Consider the following 17649-nt stretch of genomic DNA (forward strand, 5'->3'; position numbering starts at 1 on the left):
AAATCCAGTCCCCCTAAAATCCTTGGCATTTTTCTGTTGTAAAATAAACCCTTTCAATCGAAACTATCTGAGATTTGCATTATTGTTATCCCACAGCCATAACATTGGTCATATCTGACAAAACAAGTGCGTATGATGCTTTTCCTGTGTTCGTGAGTAACCGCCCATTGCTCGCTCTTTCCTTTTTCTATTTGTGTCAGGGAAGCTTGCACTGCCACCACTTGTGATGGGCCTGTCCTTTGATTTAGCAAAACGTGTACTTCTGCTGGTCATGCAGCACCTGTTCACTCCATGTGGAAGCTTGCATTGCTGCTGGCAGCGCTGTACCTGTTGTGTGTGTGTGTATGTGTGCGCGCGCTCCAGTGTTGAGCTTTTTCTACATATGCCAATGGTTTACCATTTTTGCCCACAGGTTGATAACCATGGCGCTGGTTGTACTGTGTGTGCTGTCCATGGCCACCCTCCTCAATGCAGAGTCTACTTTCAAAATTGGAGCCTTCAACATCCAAATATTCGGTGACACCAAAATGAACAAGGACGTCTGCAGCAACGTCATAGTGCAGGTAAGTCCAGTGTTAGGTTCACATTTAAAATGCAGGGATGTCCAACACTGAACAGACAAAGTATTTGGTGTGAATTTGGTCATTTGGTTTTTGTAGAGTACAGATCTAGCTCGGGAGTAACACAGTGCTGTGCAGGTCAGGGTCTTGGCAATATTCCAGGATACATCATCATCAATGGTGCTGGAAGCTGGAGAGGGAAGATTTCAAGACAACCGTTCAAGACTCTGTAATCCATAAGAGACAGGGTTTTTCAGGGGGTGAGGGGTGCTAAGCATCTCGTGAAGAGAGAAATGGATTTCTGGGTTGTACGGGGTGTCTCTGAAGAGATGGGTCTACACTTCTTGACAGGATTGCAGAAGTTCTGGAGCGAGTCTGATGTGTAGCCGGATATTGTTTCAGATGTTGAAAGCATAGTCAGGGCTCTTCCATTAAATTAGGAAAGGTATTGGATGAGGGCATGTGTAAGGACCAGACAGGCTATGAATAAGCAAAGGGACCATGCACTAATGAATGTGGTAGGATCACTGTCACTGAGAGCCTGTGTGCAGAAAGGGCAAACATCCTAAAAATCACTTGATTGGATAGAGCGTGTGCCCATTGGTTTAGGTGCACATATATCTGGGCAGTTCTCTGCTAGGTGGTCCAGTTTCCAACTGGCATAACATTTTGTCAGATGCTAATCAGGTACCAGAGGGATGGTCTTCTTACGCTTGGGTGGTGCAGGGGCTGCAGTGGCACTCTACCTTGGTCTGGGCCTTTATTGCTGGTTGTTTCTGTCGATACCCAATAATCAGGAAAACAATTGGGCAAGAAAGGGTGGCGTTTGACAGCTTGGGATCTGCTGTTCAAGGAGGAAATAAACCAATCCAGTACTGGACACACGCTGCCATTGCATCTTTAGGTTGGCATCAACATGCCATTCCTTGCTGGCATGAGATAACATACTCATGCAAGTAAATTATAACATGCAGTTGTTTTAACCAATACTAGGTGAGTGTCTCTTTAATTTACTCTGTGAATGTGACAGTGGGTGGGGGTGATGCTTGGCTCAGCTCCAGTCTGGCTCTTCTTTCCCAAAGGGGCTTGAGCTCAGCCAGAGCCAGTCACATCCAGGCACCTGGCTCTGATCGGGATTGAGTCCGTTCTGACTCCCCCACCTCTATTCTATAGTACACAAGGGTGACATTTGGGGAAAATCTGCAGAGAATGGTACGTTTTAAAGCGAAATGGGCCAAAGGCGTTGTTCAAAACGACAGCTGCACAGTGCATGAAATGGTCAAACTAGCCCATATTGTTAGTGTAGCCAATCAGTCACTGCCATCCTGCAGTATCAGCCAGTTCAAGCTTGATTTGAATATGATGGCATACTAATATATTCTTCTATATTCTTTGCAAAGTTACCTGTTTATAGAATGAATTAGCCCTGCATAAATCGGTAACAGTGGTGGAGGCAGCGTTTGGTGCCAGAGAGTGCATGGCCTTTGAAGAGGCACCAGCATTCTAAATGATTCTATATAGTGTCCGATGTTGAATATTCACATTTTCTCCAAATTAGCACCAATTACTGAGTGTAGCGAGAGCAATAGAGAATGCAGAGGGATATCAGCGGTGGGGGGATTCCTCCTGCGAAATGGTAAGAATGGGTTGAATTCATGCATTTGACAGAAAATGTTTGGAAACAATATGATAAAAGTTCATACAATCAGCTGATGCAATAGATGCCACTTCAGTGACAGGAGCATCGTACTAAATGTTCATGATGCTGCATCCACAATATATGTCAGCATGGCCACAGTCAAACAATTTCGTGATTCTGTTTCACAATATTTGCCTGCAATCTCAGTTTAAAACACTTTAATGATGCTGTACCTACAATATATACCAGCATTGCCACTGTAGATCACTTCCATAATGCTGTGCCCACAATATATTCCAGCATTCCTATTAAAAAAAAGTTGATGGTGCACCTACAAAAAAACAGTATTCATATTGCAAATCACTTTCATGATGTCACACATAAAATATATGCCGGCACTGAAAGTAAAAAACACTTAAATGGTGCCGGTGCGCACTCCCCAACGCACACACTTGGACACAAAATTCACACGTTCACACACAAATACACTCCTTCATTCAGCCAGCCACACAATCATACACATATATACACACAGACACACACACTCTATCATGCCACTCGAAACTGGCAGCACGAACAAACACTTTTAAAGCAAAGCAGACATACCTACACACATTTCACTTGTCTCTACAATATGGTGGCGTGAGTCCGGGCAGGAGTCCAGTCTGTCCCCAGTCTCAGTGGTGAGCAGACGTGTGAGCAGTGGTGGAAGAGCAGTGGAAGAGCTACTACGGTGTTGGAAAAACAGTTCTGGAATTAAGGACTTGGATGAGGGTGAGGTTGTTGGCGGGGATGTGGGAGTGGGAAATGTGATGAAGTCGATTGGATTGGAAAAAGACGCATACCCCGCACACACCAGCCCACATGCACCACTAGTTCCAACTACACTCCCCTTACATCCATATCACTTACTGTTATGATGCGACGGAAACAACACGTTGCAGGGCACAGAGAAACACGACCGCGAGCGGACCGGAAATGCAAACAGATGCAGAGTTGCTGGAACTCGAGTCTCTCTCCGTCCAGGACAAGCCTGGATGGAGAGAGTGAACGGGGCAGTGAGTCTCTAGCAAGAATCGAGCAGACTCAAGTTCCAGTCATTCAATTGGAGAGTGACATAAACATCACAAACATTATAAACAAAGGAGCGGGACATGAACAATCAGGGCGTGACGTTCCAAAAAGCCCAGAAATGACACAAGGAATAGCAAATATTGCAATAGCGCACAAAACAGATGCAACAGTTACAATAGAGATATCAGATGCCGGAGATAAACAAGGTCAAACAAATACAACAGACCCACACATTATAAAGAAAACAGGTCTCAATAAAACGACAAATGATACAAATTACATGGGTATTAAAAAAACGAACAGAAACAAACAGAAAGAACAAAAAGAACAAAATGAACAAAATCGACATATTTCTACCCAAAATAATAAAACACAGAACATTAGTGTAAGGGGAAATGCAGATGAAGAAGTCAATGTCATATCTGATTTATCAGAAAATGTAGACACTGAGGGAGGGGACGAGGATGTAGCATTTAACGGCAACTATGGACTATGAAACCGCCCAGAGCGAACCTCACACAGCGTCCTCGACAGTATCAGCTATGAATAGGAAACAATCAGTACTATCTAAAATAGATAAAATACATATGTCAATGCCAAAAGATCCAAACAAGAGAAAGACAAAATAAAACAATACCATTGAAAATTCTTTGGCGGATGAAACTAGAGAAATAGAGAGAAGATCAAGCTTTATTAAGAAAATGAACTTGGGAGATCACTGGCTGACAAACAACCCATTAAAACAGACAACTGCCAAATCATCCCGTGGACACAAAGAAATTGAAAAGACCCTACGATCTAATACCTGAAAAGAAATAACCAATGACATAAACATGAGAAGGGCAAATGGAAATGCTTCACAACCCTTTAAAAAACAAAACAGCACTCAAAGGGAAAATTGAGTGAAAAGGTCAACACACATAGAAACCATTGGAGAAAGTCAAAGTAAGCTTCTGAGTAAGTTAACAAACAAATGTAACCTTAATGAATCAGATTACATACAGGATGAGGAGAGACCAACCGTAGATCAAGAGCTACCAATAGTTCAAGAAAATCCAAATGAAACAATATCTTCCATAGATGCAACAAGAATGCTGCTGGTTAAGTCACAACTATCCACGGCAGCGGGGATTCAGATCCACAATAATGAAATGGCAGCACTGTCCATTTCATTAGCACCATACACCAAACTATACGAAACATTAAACGAAAACGTACGAGATAACACAAATGTTCTAATTAACATGCAAAACCAAATTTTGGAACTGAATTTCTTTACAACAAAAATTGCAGAAAGACTACAGCGGGAGGCAGAAGCAAGGCTATGGGAACTGGCCTCAACCAAAAAAGTGGAAAAAAAACTAACCAATGGGAGATTTGATTAAAACAATAAAATAGATAAGAAAAACAATAGAAAGAAATGATAGAGAAGTGACCACTGGGCAAAGAACAGGCACAGTCACCCAGCCGTGGGGTGGCAAACATGAAATTAAAGAAAAAACAATAAACAAAGAAGAGAACAATGAATTCCAAGGAAGACACGAGCAAGTAACCCTACAGAAGAAAAACAAACAATGAGGTTCCCAAGGAAAACAATTCTCGACAGGTGGGATTGGATAAGTCTGTCCAACATACTATGATTGCTGTCATCAATGAAAATCAAGACGGGACCCTAAACGAAACAGATAAGAAAGAGCGTAAAGTAGGTAATGGCGGTACCTACCCTGTCTTTCAAAAAAACAACTGGAGGAGAAGACGACAAAAGAGTGTAATCCTGCACACCCAGGTCGAGATAAAAGTAAAATGACAAAAGCAGGAAAAGACACAGAAAAAAAGTCAAAGAATATAAAGAATTTTCCAAAGAAAAATGCAAACGGATCAAGAGCATTCCTACAAAACATTCCAAGTGTTAACCAACAAGGGAAACCAAAAAACATACATCGGAAGGCAGAGATCGCAATCCAACAAAAACAACCATCATCGCTCACCAAAAATAGTCAAACAAACTACATTGAGGTGAGTGATGAAGATCAAGCTGGCGATGAAATGGAAGACACCCAGGACTTAATCGATGATGCCTCGTATTACATAGATCAAGCCAAGTCTGGGTCAGATCAATGTGCCACATCGGACGAGTCGATCACTCTTGACGAGCAAAGACAGAAACACCCTGCCAGAGAAATATACTTTAATGAGGATCCAGACGATGACCAAAAGGAAGAAGTGTCCTACTCAGATATACTCCAGTTTAGAACCTTGACTGAGAAAAGAAATGGAATTGAAGAGCAAAAGTCTATGTGGCAACGAAAAAAGACGATTACGAAAGATTCAGCAAGTCATCAATGGAACCCAAGTGGTCCCTCAAAACAGCAAAAAGAAAAGAAACCGGCCAGCAAACAGAAGCCAGAAAAAATAGACAGAAAGTGTTCACAAAGATGAAAGAAATAAAAGAAATACGAACCAAAATCAAAACAATGTGATTTACCAACTAAAGAAAATACTGGTACTTAAGAAATATATTCAAACGATATTGCAATAGTTGAATACATGGATGAACAAAGAGTTGATCGGTTGATCCTGCATGTCCACACGGAAAAAATAAAAACCTTACTAATGCAAAGTAGTGAGGAAATAAGAGCATTGGGATATAGATTAAGTGATCACAGACCCCGAGACATAAAAGAAACAAAAGATTCAGAAATGCGACAGAGTGAATGTAAAGAAGTAAAAAATCCACTATCAAGAGAGGTAAGAAGGAAAACGCATTCAGAAACTCAAATGAGACAAGACAAATTTAAGATAAGAATGCATAACAATGTGACATCAGTAGAGGACACAGATGATACAGAAGAATACCAGAAAAATAAAAGCTCCACAACGAACGATTGGTCATGGGTCGCTAAAACATTAGCAATGGTAAAGAAAGATTAACAAACAAAAAAGGAGGAGGAGGAACACAGCTACCTGATATCATGGAACACAAGGGGCCACATACATTTATTAAACAACCCAGACCAAAACATAAAGAACTCACCCATTCTATGTTTACAGGAAACGTGGCTGATGGAATCTCCAACCAGTGATACGCATGAAGTGATTTTTAACCCAGTAACCAAAGGCCTAAAAGGAAGACCATGTTCAGGGCAACTGATCATGATCAATCAAAAGTCGAATGCCAAAATACTTGAGCACGGGAACATCAACCCTTATATTCAATGGACCCTAGTACAACTGGATGCGAAAAAAGCCATGATAGTAAGTGTATACTGCAATACAGCCAGAATAAAAGCAAAAGAGATCCTGAACATAATAAGAGATGCCCAACAACGACAAAAAAAACAATATTAATATTGTGTGGAGACTTAAATATGAACTGTCTAGACAACCAGGGAGTACCTTGTCTCGAAAAATTCAAAGATAGAAATAATAATGCATCGAGGTGGATACAGATGGCAGAAGTGCACAATCTCTTCATACTAAATGGCCAAATAACGGGAGACATCCTGGGGAAACACACTTGGCAAAGCAGAAACCATAAATCAACAATAGATTATATATGGATATCAAAGGATAACCGATAACCTAGACCAAATTCACAGTCTTGAGATTCTTCCACAGCAGAGCGTTGACCATAACATCCTAAAAATGTCATGGACCGCTACTAACGGACATCAAACAGAAGAGCAGTCAGCCAATTGGAGATAAACCACGCTGGTAATAGAGTGAAATTAAAGAACATCGACATTCAAAATTTAACGGATGCATATGAAAAAGTTAAAAGAGAGCCATGCAATGACACCTCGTACAAATGGTTACTGAACTCATACACAATAAAGAATACAGGAATGAGATTACCGTTGCTTGAGCCGAAAAATCAATACAGTATACAAGTGGGAACGAGGAAAAATCTGTTGAAAAAGGACATCCATGTGATAAAAAAATGTTAAAGATCCATTGGAGAGAACACAACAATTAAAGAAAAAAAAAAACAACAGTACAAAAACTGGCTGAGGGAATTAAAAAAACAACGTGAACAAGAACAAGGAGAAATGATGATTAACGCACTAGGACAATAAACAACAAGAGACATTTGCACCCTGCTCAATACACAAACCTTAAATTAACGAAGTAGGATGAATAACAATGTCACAGAAAGTGAATGGATCACTCTCTAGTTCGGAAGTAATGATTCTGGAGTCACACCTATATTATAAGTGCTTAATGTGGATTGGTCCATGAACCTCGATGAATTAGATATCGAAATTGCAATTAAAAAACTAAAGAACTCAGGGGCGGCAGGCCCAAATGGACTGACAAATGTAGAACTGAAAAAAGATCCTAAAGTCTGGTCAAAATTTATTCTGACACTCTTTGAGAAAATAGAAATCTGTAAAAAAAAACAATCCCAGAATCATGGACATCAAGTACAATAATTCCAATCTTTAAGAATGAGTCTAGAGAAAATCCTACTAATTACAGACCAATAACTTTATTGGATGTAATTGGAAAATCTATGCCACAGTATTGCAAAAGAAACTGACTGAATGGGCAACTTCAATTAACATCATTGACCCAAGACAAACATGATTTACAAAGGGTACAGGAACAGACCTCAACTTGTTCATTCTATCGCTGATGAAATTGAACACAATAAAGGCCAGAGAAAAACTTTACCTTGGCCTTCATAGATCTGAGGCAAGCGTTTGATGGAGTCAACTGCAATAGGCTTTGGGGAAAACTTAAAAAATGGCAGTGCCCAGACTCAATACTACAACAAATAATGGCACTACATAAGAACACTACAACAAGAGTAAGATTAAACACCCAAGGAGCCCCGTCGAAGGAAATAAAAACTAATAGAGGAGTCAAGCAGGGATGCCCATTGGTGGCAACGCTCTTTAAACTATACATTGTTGACCTTCCAGAAGAACTGAAACAGACAAAACATCACCCCTCAAGTCTAAATAACACAGAGGTTTCAACAATATGTTATGTTGATGACTTGGTGCTTCTAAACCAAACAGAAATAGGGCTACAACATCTACTAGTCGGTCTACAAACTTACATGGACAATAACGACCTAATAATAAATAGTAAAAAATCCCAAATCATAAAAATTGGAGGGAATAAAAGAGTTACAACAAAAGACTTTAAATGGAGAATAGGTTCCCAAACACTGGAAACTGTGAAAGAAATGTGTTATCTGGGAATACTGTTCAACCCATCGATCTCGGAAGAAAACTGGAAAAGAGATCTTACAACAAAGGTAAAAATGCTGTGTTCACAAGCCAAAATCATAAATGCCTGTTTTGGGAAATTCCCGTTGATACCAGCAAGGATGTTTTACATCCAAAAAGTCACGCCTATACTGACCTACGGTGGAGAAGCTGGACTGAATGTAAGCTGGAAAATATGGGATTCACTTGAAAGTACATTTTAGAAATCATTACTAAATCTTCCAAGATGTCTGCCAATTTCAGCAACAAGAGCGGAATTGGGTCTCCAATCACTGCATTCGATCATTTGTTGAAAATCAATACTATTACTGTGAAAGATCTTGGTAAAGGAAGGGGTGATTAGTTACAAAATTCTGACAAGAAATGGTATAGGTAGAAGTGGGGAACTATTGAACAAATGGAAAGAAACATGGAGTGCGCATTTAGACGACATCGACTTAAATACAACTGAACTAATAGAAAACCCTGAAAGAGTAAAAAGAAAATTAAAAGACTCATGACTGGATAAAAACAAGAGAAATTAAAATAACATATGAATCAACTAAAAACATGGAGAATGCCAGTCGGAAAAGAGATACCTTACCAGAATATCTACGATACTTTCCAAGTAATTTCATAGATATAAACTTCTCCAGATTCGAATGGCTACTTACATAGTAGAGGAAAGCGTGGAGTGAATAATGCAGATTGCTGTTTTTGCAACAAAAGAGACACTCTCGAGTCAGTAAAGCATCTTCAACTAGAATGTGAGGCAGCATCAACAGGAAGAGACAGTATTTTCTGAACAGTTAAGACTTTTTAAAACAAGATCGATAGAGGACTGGTGGAAAGAATTCCTACACAGAAACAACATAAAATTAAGATGTGCAGGAATACATTTTATAGAGAAAATACTGGGAGATCTTGAACAATACGAAAACACAAAGGAACGGATTCAGGGACTCATTGGTTAATGACTAAGGAGAAATTAATGTTTTTTATCTTTATGAAGAAGGAGAGGAGTGGAAGTATTTTGTGTAAAAAGTTTTAATGAACTAAACTAAATCACAATAAAAAAAAATATATATGGTGCCCGACAGAGAAGCAGGAAACATGGCACTTCAGTCACCCAAACACATGGCAGGGGGTGATTTCTGTGTCCATTCTGCAATTAGTGCGCCTGTGTCTTCCAGCTGTGCTCAGCCCTATGCATCTTGAATTTTATTTAATGACTTTGCAGGGACCAATCTAGCAGGTGGTGATGCCGCTCTAGGACACGAGGAGGGACCCACGGGGGGCTAACATGCCCCCTGGCTTCCTCTCTTGCTCTGCCACTGATCTGGAAGTAAATACATTGGGCGTTGATGTGCTTAAAAGTCACCCTTAGATTTCAGAATTTGGACAATAAAAAACCTGTTACTAATTCTTACATAAATTATTACGCTGAGTGAGAATCCCTCTGAAATTCATTGAGTCACACGTATTCTTTTGCAGACTCCCTCTCTGTGTCGCAAAATACACCGTTGAAACAAGAGATGCTTCACATTTCAGGGTCACCCAAATTGGCCCAAGGCCTGTATATGTTTCCTGGTGGGAGGGACATCGGGGCCCTAAATCATATTTTGCCTGGTGGCCCCCGATTATTTTGTGCTATGCCACTACACAAAATACTAAAGCCAATCCTGTTGCTATCCTCAGTAATGTATCAGTGAAGGGTGAATCTGAGAGACAGCACCATTACTAGTTTCCTTGGTGTGCGATTAAAGCACATTCAAATGACCACCAGAGGGCAGGCTGTCGATGGATTGTACATACGATCTACCATAGAATATAACACAACCGCTATACCTTCCAGAGGCATAGACAGGGTAGGGCCTGAGCGGGCAACGCCCACCCAAAATCTGTAAATACCCACTAAGCAGTACTGTGTGGGCATTCACAGATGTTAACGTCACTTCAGTGGACCCAACTACATTAGCTGTACGACCCACTTCTGCGACAATCCTGGCTGCGCCTCTGATTCCTTCTAGTTCGTGTTGCCTTTTACTCTATGGTAAAATCCTTGCAGTGGAACATTCAGATCAGGAGCTTGTGCACTGTGGAGTTGAAGTTGCGAGGCACAACCTAAACAACAGTCTGAAATGAGATGCAATCCCCTTATTGTAGTAAAAAGGAGTAGTAAAATAACTGTATTTTCGGCATCTGCCATAAAAGCACAAAATAACACACCAAATACAATATAACATATAAAACACAATAAAAACAGTAAAGGCAATAAAAACCAATTCATTTGTAGCAGTTCAATGACAAGGTACATTTCTTTCTTAAGCGCCATGCACTTTTTAGATAATATGATTGTGTTTGAAGCATGGCACTATTGTGAGTGCTTAAGAAAAAAGTTAAGGTGCCTTTTGTGCCATTTACACTTTTTATATGTGGGAACAAGCCACATAAAAACAAGAAACGAATTAGATCTTCAACAGGACTCCCACAGATTGTACACATAGTTGAGTCAACTCTGCGCCAAGAGCCGACAACCCAGGCAAGAGGTTGAATCCCTAACCTTGAATTAAAAAACAGGGTACGGTCCTCCTTATCTTGGATGCAGGATAGGTTTTTTTCTTGGCCCAATGATTGTTTCAGATCAATATATTTTGCTTTAATCCCTGCCCGACCAATCTCCAGGAATTTTACCCTGTAGTGCCAATCATTATGCTTTTGCTTAATGCTGTCTCATTACCGTATGATCTTGAAAGTTAGAAGCAGACATTGGGGGCGGGGAGACCAAGTTTCCTACTTAAACTAGAGACATATTTAACCCACAGTAATGCTCTAGCCCCATCTTGTGCAAGGACGTCCGAAAAGGATTCTTTGCAAGTGCCAAGAGCAGACGAGGTACACAGTTTATGGTAATGCAGCAGAGGGCGCAATCTGGCATCAAAAGCCACTCCGTTGTCATGCTCCCCCTGCTCCAGAGGGCTGGTCCTCCATGGAACATCAAGTACTGGGGACAGTGGTGTTTGACGTGGTAGCTGGACCAACGATCGCTCCGGCGTTCGCAAAATACTTCGATTTCCAGCAGTGCTAGCGGCCGAGCTTCATGTGATGCTTCACGTCTGTGTGCTCTCTGCGCTACCCGGAAACGACTCTATTTAATTACACAAGGACTGCCCGCCAATGCTCCTTAACCGTCGTGTTCGCCCGGCAGGCTGTTTTGTGTTATTCTGTGCCTTCAACCCGGTTTCCTGTTGCCCGACCGGCTAGCTTGTTACCTGGATCTGCTTCTGTCTCGTCCCTCTCTGCTCCCGGTGCCTGGTCCCTTTGAACTGACTTCCTGGTTCCTTCGACCTCAGCAACTCCATTCTTTTTTTAAGCCGCATTCTGCATCTGCCCCTTTCTGTGTCTGACGCTTGATCCATCGTTTGGATTACCTGGCTCCCCTTGACCTTGGCTGACATGTACTGGACTGCCTTATTTCTTTGTTACTTCTGGCTCATGAACTTGGACTCTTTCTCTCTGGAATTCTCTGCTGAACCCTCTGAGGATGTCTTGGCTCAAGTTTTCCCTGGATCACATTTTACCCCGTGGAACTGAACTTAGACATTCTATTGTACTACATCTCTGAGAATGTTGCTTCTTTTGGTCTTCCTGTCTCCTGGAATCCTGTGACTGTATGTAGCCCCAGATTGTGCCCTCATGCCGCCCGAGTCAGGCATCCTCTGGCTGCTACTATCTTGCTGGTTCTGTCTTGGAACTACACGCTCTCCTTGGAATCCCTTCATCCTTGAACTACTTTGGCTGGAGTTTTGCAAGTAGGTCCCTTGCTTGCAACTGCACCACAACAGGTAGGAGTGGGATTGTGTCTGAGGGTCGTCTGGGTTATACTCAGTTTTCATTAAAGGGATATTGAACAGTTAACTCTGTCTTGTTCCCCTGTCTAGCTCTGCTGTTCACTCCTGCCTTTTCACCTGAGCCCCTAGCATGTTAGGTTTTCATATCCTCTGCAGGCTGCGCTCTTGGGGGAAAAGTCTCCCTGTGAAAGGAGACCCCAGTTGTCCATTGAGACTGGGGTTACCCAAGTGGACCCAGCTCTTGACATCCGTCCACCCCAAGCTCTAATTTTGAAGGAAGAGACGGGGCACTTTAGAATAGGATTGACCACCTCTCTTAGACAATTTCAAGCCTCCTCTGACTGATATTAGAGGAAGAGCTTTCTGAATACCGGTTCTTGTTTTGCTGATCAGAAGGATGCCTATTTTCAGTATAGAAGGATGTCAATTTTCCTCCCTCCCAGCAAACGGGCATCCATGTCACAACGTTCGATCTCCACTGCTAACTGGTTTGTATATAAGCTGAAGAGGGTAGGAGCGATAACACAACCCTGCTTACCAGCCTTAGAAACAGGGAAATAATTGGTCAAACCTTCACCTACGTGGGTATGCACACACGCATATGTACCAAAAGTGCAGACCGTGAATGGCAGCTAAGAGGCTAACAGGGACCCCCAAATAATATAAATACTCCCATAGCCTTGATCTGGAAATTAAGGCAAAGGCTGCTCGCAAATCAATAAAAACCAAAAAAGATTTATTGGTGATCTAGAAGACATGCCAAAGGCTACAGATCAAGGAATTGCACCTTCAGTGCATTTGAGAAACCTTAATTAGTGTGACCCGGGAATCGACTGCACCTTGAATGAACATGATGTACATTATTGAGGTATGAGCACAACTCCAGATAACATTTTGTGATGTATTTTACTCCCTACATTTGGAAGCTAGAAGTAAAGAGATATTTCAGGGAGTGGAAAAGTAGTTGTTACTGTCGACTCATGTATTTGTAGGCATGGAAAAATACATTTGAGTTGTTAAAACAGGTATTTTTAATGTAACAGGTTCCCTGTGTCCATTAATTACCATAAATGACGAGATGTGATCGAATTTGTGGAGTCCTTTGATGAGCCTTGCTGATGCATGCAGAGCAAATCTCAGGGTTGCCCCGGTAGTCTCCTGAAGGCCTTCCAAATGTGCATTGATACCATCCAAGTGGGAGAGGACCAAGACTTGGAATGTGGGTGTGAAGTTGTTTTGTGGGTGTAAAGTTGTTTTCTGGAATGAAAGACTTCATTTTTCGCAGGAGATAAAGTTGGTACCAAGCCGTTTGTGTCTTCCTTGCCATGTGCTGTTTGTACGTGAGGTGTCTGTTGATGTTGAATCCAAAGGACTTGGCACTGGTGGCCAGCTGGGGGTGAAGGCCTTGAGGTTCATAGCAGAGAGGTAGATTTAGATGTCAGAGTGTTCAGTGTTGTTGGACAACAGAAGGAATCCAATAATGGAGTGTTTGAGCTTCAGGAAAGTAATGCACTACCAGGACTGGATCAATGAGAGGCAGACCTTGAGAAGTCTTGGATGGAGGATATACGTACATTGATAAGTAACCATGTCCCAACCTTACATTTGTCACAAATCCTTAAGGAGGTAAACCAACGAATAGACCATTTGAATATAATTTGTAAGGAAACTAAGGTAGTAGATACACCTGCTGCAGAAATGTGTGTACAAGATTCAGGTCACAGTTTATTAACCTGAATGAGTCATAAAAGCATTTTAGCCTCCTGAGGCTAATAACATGAATACAAATGAGTTGGTTCAAGCTCTCCTGTAAAGGGGTTGGCAGCAGCAAGCAAACCTGCTGGTGAGCTTTTGCCATAGGGAGCTTCCCTGAATCCCCCATCAGGCGCAAGTGGGAACAGCGGGAGGCACCCATATGTCCTGGATGGTGGGATAGTGGGGCAAAAAACTAAAGCAATGTGTGGCAAGTGGGAAGCCTCAGGTCTAGGCAAGAACCCCTATGCCTTACACCCTTGTGCTCTTAACCGCTCACTAAAACTGGGAGGCAGGGGCACACTCCATGGCTATAGCCACAAGGGGGTCAGGGATAAAAACTAAAACAAATTTTGATGGGAGACTCATTAAAAAGTCAAGTCCCATTCACCCGGCAAGCCCCAATACACACCAAACTTTGTAAAATAAATCATCAACATTACTGAGCAAATGCTCTAGACTATTGAAACATGTATGAGGGAGGATTTCTGTCTCTTGCACACTGAACCGAATCCTTTCAAGGAAATCTCGATTTTGGCAGGCAAAGAAAACAACACCTTTTTAGTGCACTGAAATTCCACTTACAAATATGACATTCCTCCCTCCAAATCCTTTCACGTCCATTCTGAAGTGGAGGGAGATGTGGCAGAGAGTTGTTGTGACGGCCGCCCAATACATTAATGTTTAGTGGGTGCAGAAGCTGCGCTGTTGGTTTTCCTTGTGGAGTGCACACTGTCTGAAAAACCTGAAACATTTAAGGACACATTCCTATATCACTCAAAATGTTACCCAGCCTGCAGATTCTCAGTAGCACTTTCAGTAATATAGAAACTGCTAAACAAATCATGGATAAAGTACACTTACTTTTCACCAGCTTTTTAAAATTTTAACAATTTTATGACAGTACATGTACATTCTCTGAAACACACCTTCTTCAGCCGGAGCCTAAGCCCCGGTCGATTACAGCAATATACATAAACCGACAGGTAACGTACAATCTATCTATCTATACATATAAAAGTGAACATTTGTGAGTGTGTGGCTTCGCGTATGTTCCCTATACACTTCCACACCGTTTTACCAATCGCCACTAAATTGTGCACAGTCACCTGTTAGGACCCTCCGGACATTGCTAGCTACATGACATATGGAAATCCCACCCCTTCCCCTGGATTTCAGCAGAAGTGCAAATTTGGGCGTGGGTTTGTGGCTTAGGGTATGTTCGCTATACAATTCCACACCATTTCACCAATCTGCACCAAATTGTGCACATTCACCTGTTAGGACCCTCCAGACATTACTGGCTACATTATATCTAGACACCCCAACCTTTTCCCCGGATTTCAGCAAAAGTTAACATTTGGGTGTGGATTTGTGGGTTCACATATGTTCCCTATACAATTCCACACAGTTTCATCAATCTGCACCAAATTTGAACAGTCACCTGTTAGAACCCTCCTGGACATTACTGGCTACATGACATGCGGACACCCCGCCCATTTCCATGGATTTCAGCAAAAGTAGAAATGTGGGTGTGGGTTTGTGGCTTCACGTATGTTCCCTATACAATTCCACATAATTTCACCAATCTGCACCAAATTTTGCAGAGTCACCCGTTAGACCCTCTGGACATTACTGGCTGCATGACATTTGCACACGCTACCCCTTTCCCCGGATTTCAGCACACATCTCTGGGTTTGTGGGTTTATGGCTTCGCATATGTTCCCTATGCAATTCCACAACGTTTCACATATCTGCACCACATTTTGCACAGTCACCTGTTAGGACCCTCTGGACATTACTGGCTACATGAGATTTGGACACCCCATCCCTTTCCCGGATTTCAGCAAAAGTGAAAATGTGTGTGTGGGTTTGTGGCTTTGCGTACGTTCCCTATTCAATTCCACACCATTTCATCAATCTACACCAAATTTTGCAGTATCACCTGTTTGGACCCTCCGGACATTACTGGCTACATGACATTTGGAAACCCCACTACTTTCCCTGGATTTCAGCATAAGTCAAAATTTGTTTGTGGGTTTGTGGCGTGCCGAAAGGTTGTTCCTTATACAATTCCACACTGTTTCACCAATCTGCACCAAAGTTTGCACAGTTACCTGTACTTATGAGGAAATGAAAGCCCAGGCAATGCCGGGTATATCAGCTGGTAGAGAATAAATATTATTAACAGTAACTCAATCCATCAACAGTGGTACTGGACGGAATCAGGCCCAACATTCCCCAGATTTACTCAATTCTTCTGTCCCTTCCCCTCATTAACATAATGACATTCACCATATCAAGATGTTTCTCAGAAGCCCAGGTCTATTGTATTGTTGCATTGTATTTGATCCCCATGTGTATCATAGTACACCGTTGACCGTAAAGAAATAAACTAATAAACGTCCAAATTAGCCAACATAAACTCATAACAAAATCCCTCAATGTAGCTATAGCCTCCCCATGTACATAGGGCAGTCCCGAACAACAGGCCGATTTGAGCCCCCTCCCACCTAACAGGAACCATCCCCCATTACTGAACAATGTTTGTCCCCAACCATTTCAGAGTCTACGCCCTTGTTTTAACCCTCACATGAGATTCCAGTGTGTCCCACAGATCCCCCAAGCGTCCCACCTTCTTAACACCAAACCTCCCATTTCATGTATCCAACAACCACCATTTTATAATGATAATTAGTACAGTATAGTGAGCAAAAAGCCATGGCTGTGGATTCTCAAAGTGGGGAAAAAACCACAGAACAGGTTATCATGCCATGTTCTTTCTAGAGAGGGGCGCCTGATACCTTTTTTTTGTATTTTATAATAATCACCAAGGAGCAGTGGAGACTCAAGTCTTTTCGATATTGTGCCCTGGACACATTTCCCACCCCTGCCCAATCACGCACTTCTATTCCTGCTCATGTCTCGAACATCCCCTGAGAGGTCTTCATCTATCGGGACAGCACCAGTCAGATTCATTAAGTCTGCAACCTCTTCTTCTTTGACAATATTATATGCCTTTCTCTCCAGTTAGAAAAGTAACCAACAAGGATGCGGCCCTCTGTATCTCACTTGTTTCTCCCTCAGCCAGCCAGTCACCAGTCTCAAGGACTTTCTTTTCTGCAACGTCGCTTGTGCCAGCTCTTGAAATATCAAGATGGGGTCCCCCTGAATCAGATGGAATCCATTCTTCTGGCTTGTCTCATGATCCTGCCCTTAAGTTGAAAATATTGGACACGGGTCAGAACATCATCAGGGATGAGATCATTTGTTTATTGCAGCCTAGAGAGGACCTGGTGCATCTAATCCAAAACAATTCGCATAAGCCTCGCGCTCTTTGTCAGATATCCTTTTCGGGATCCCCTGTACATGGATATTGTTATGCCACATTCTGTTCTCCCCTTCTTTTTGCTTGGCCAGTACAAACTTTATTTGGTGCTCCAGACCCTTAACCCTTTCAAACAATTCAACATGATCATGTGCGTGCTCACAGAGGGTGACGTCCACCTCCCAGCAGGGCTGTCAGAAGATGTGGTGAGGCCCGGGGCAAAACATTT

General features: G+C 42.0%; 1 protein-coding gene across 1 annotated transcript in view; it reads left to right on the plus strand.

Moving 5' to 3' along the window:
• The window catches only part of DNASE1 (deoxyribonuclease 1), a 217228-nt gene that overhangs the window by 137735 nt on the left and 61844 nt on the right, over positions 1-17649 (plus strand). Inside the window, exon 2 of the mRNA XM_069646451.1 lies at positions 413-563. Coding sequence (XP_069502552.1) covers positions 413-563 — 151 coding nt within the window. The remainder of the gene's footprint in view (positions 1-412; positions 564-17649) is intronic.

Source organism: Ambystoma mexicanum, chromosome 2q (genome assembly GCF_040938575.1).
Source record: "Ambystoma mexicanum isolate Mex_15411 chromosome 2q, UKY_AmexF1_1, whole genome shotgun sequence".
In the NCBI taxonomy this organism is placed as follows: domain Eukaryota; kingdom Metazoa; phylum Chordata; class Amphibia; order Caudata; family Ambystomatidae; genus Ambystoma; species Ambystoma mexicanum.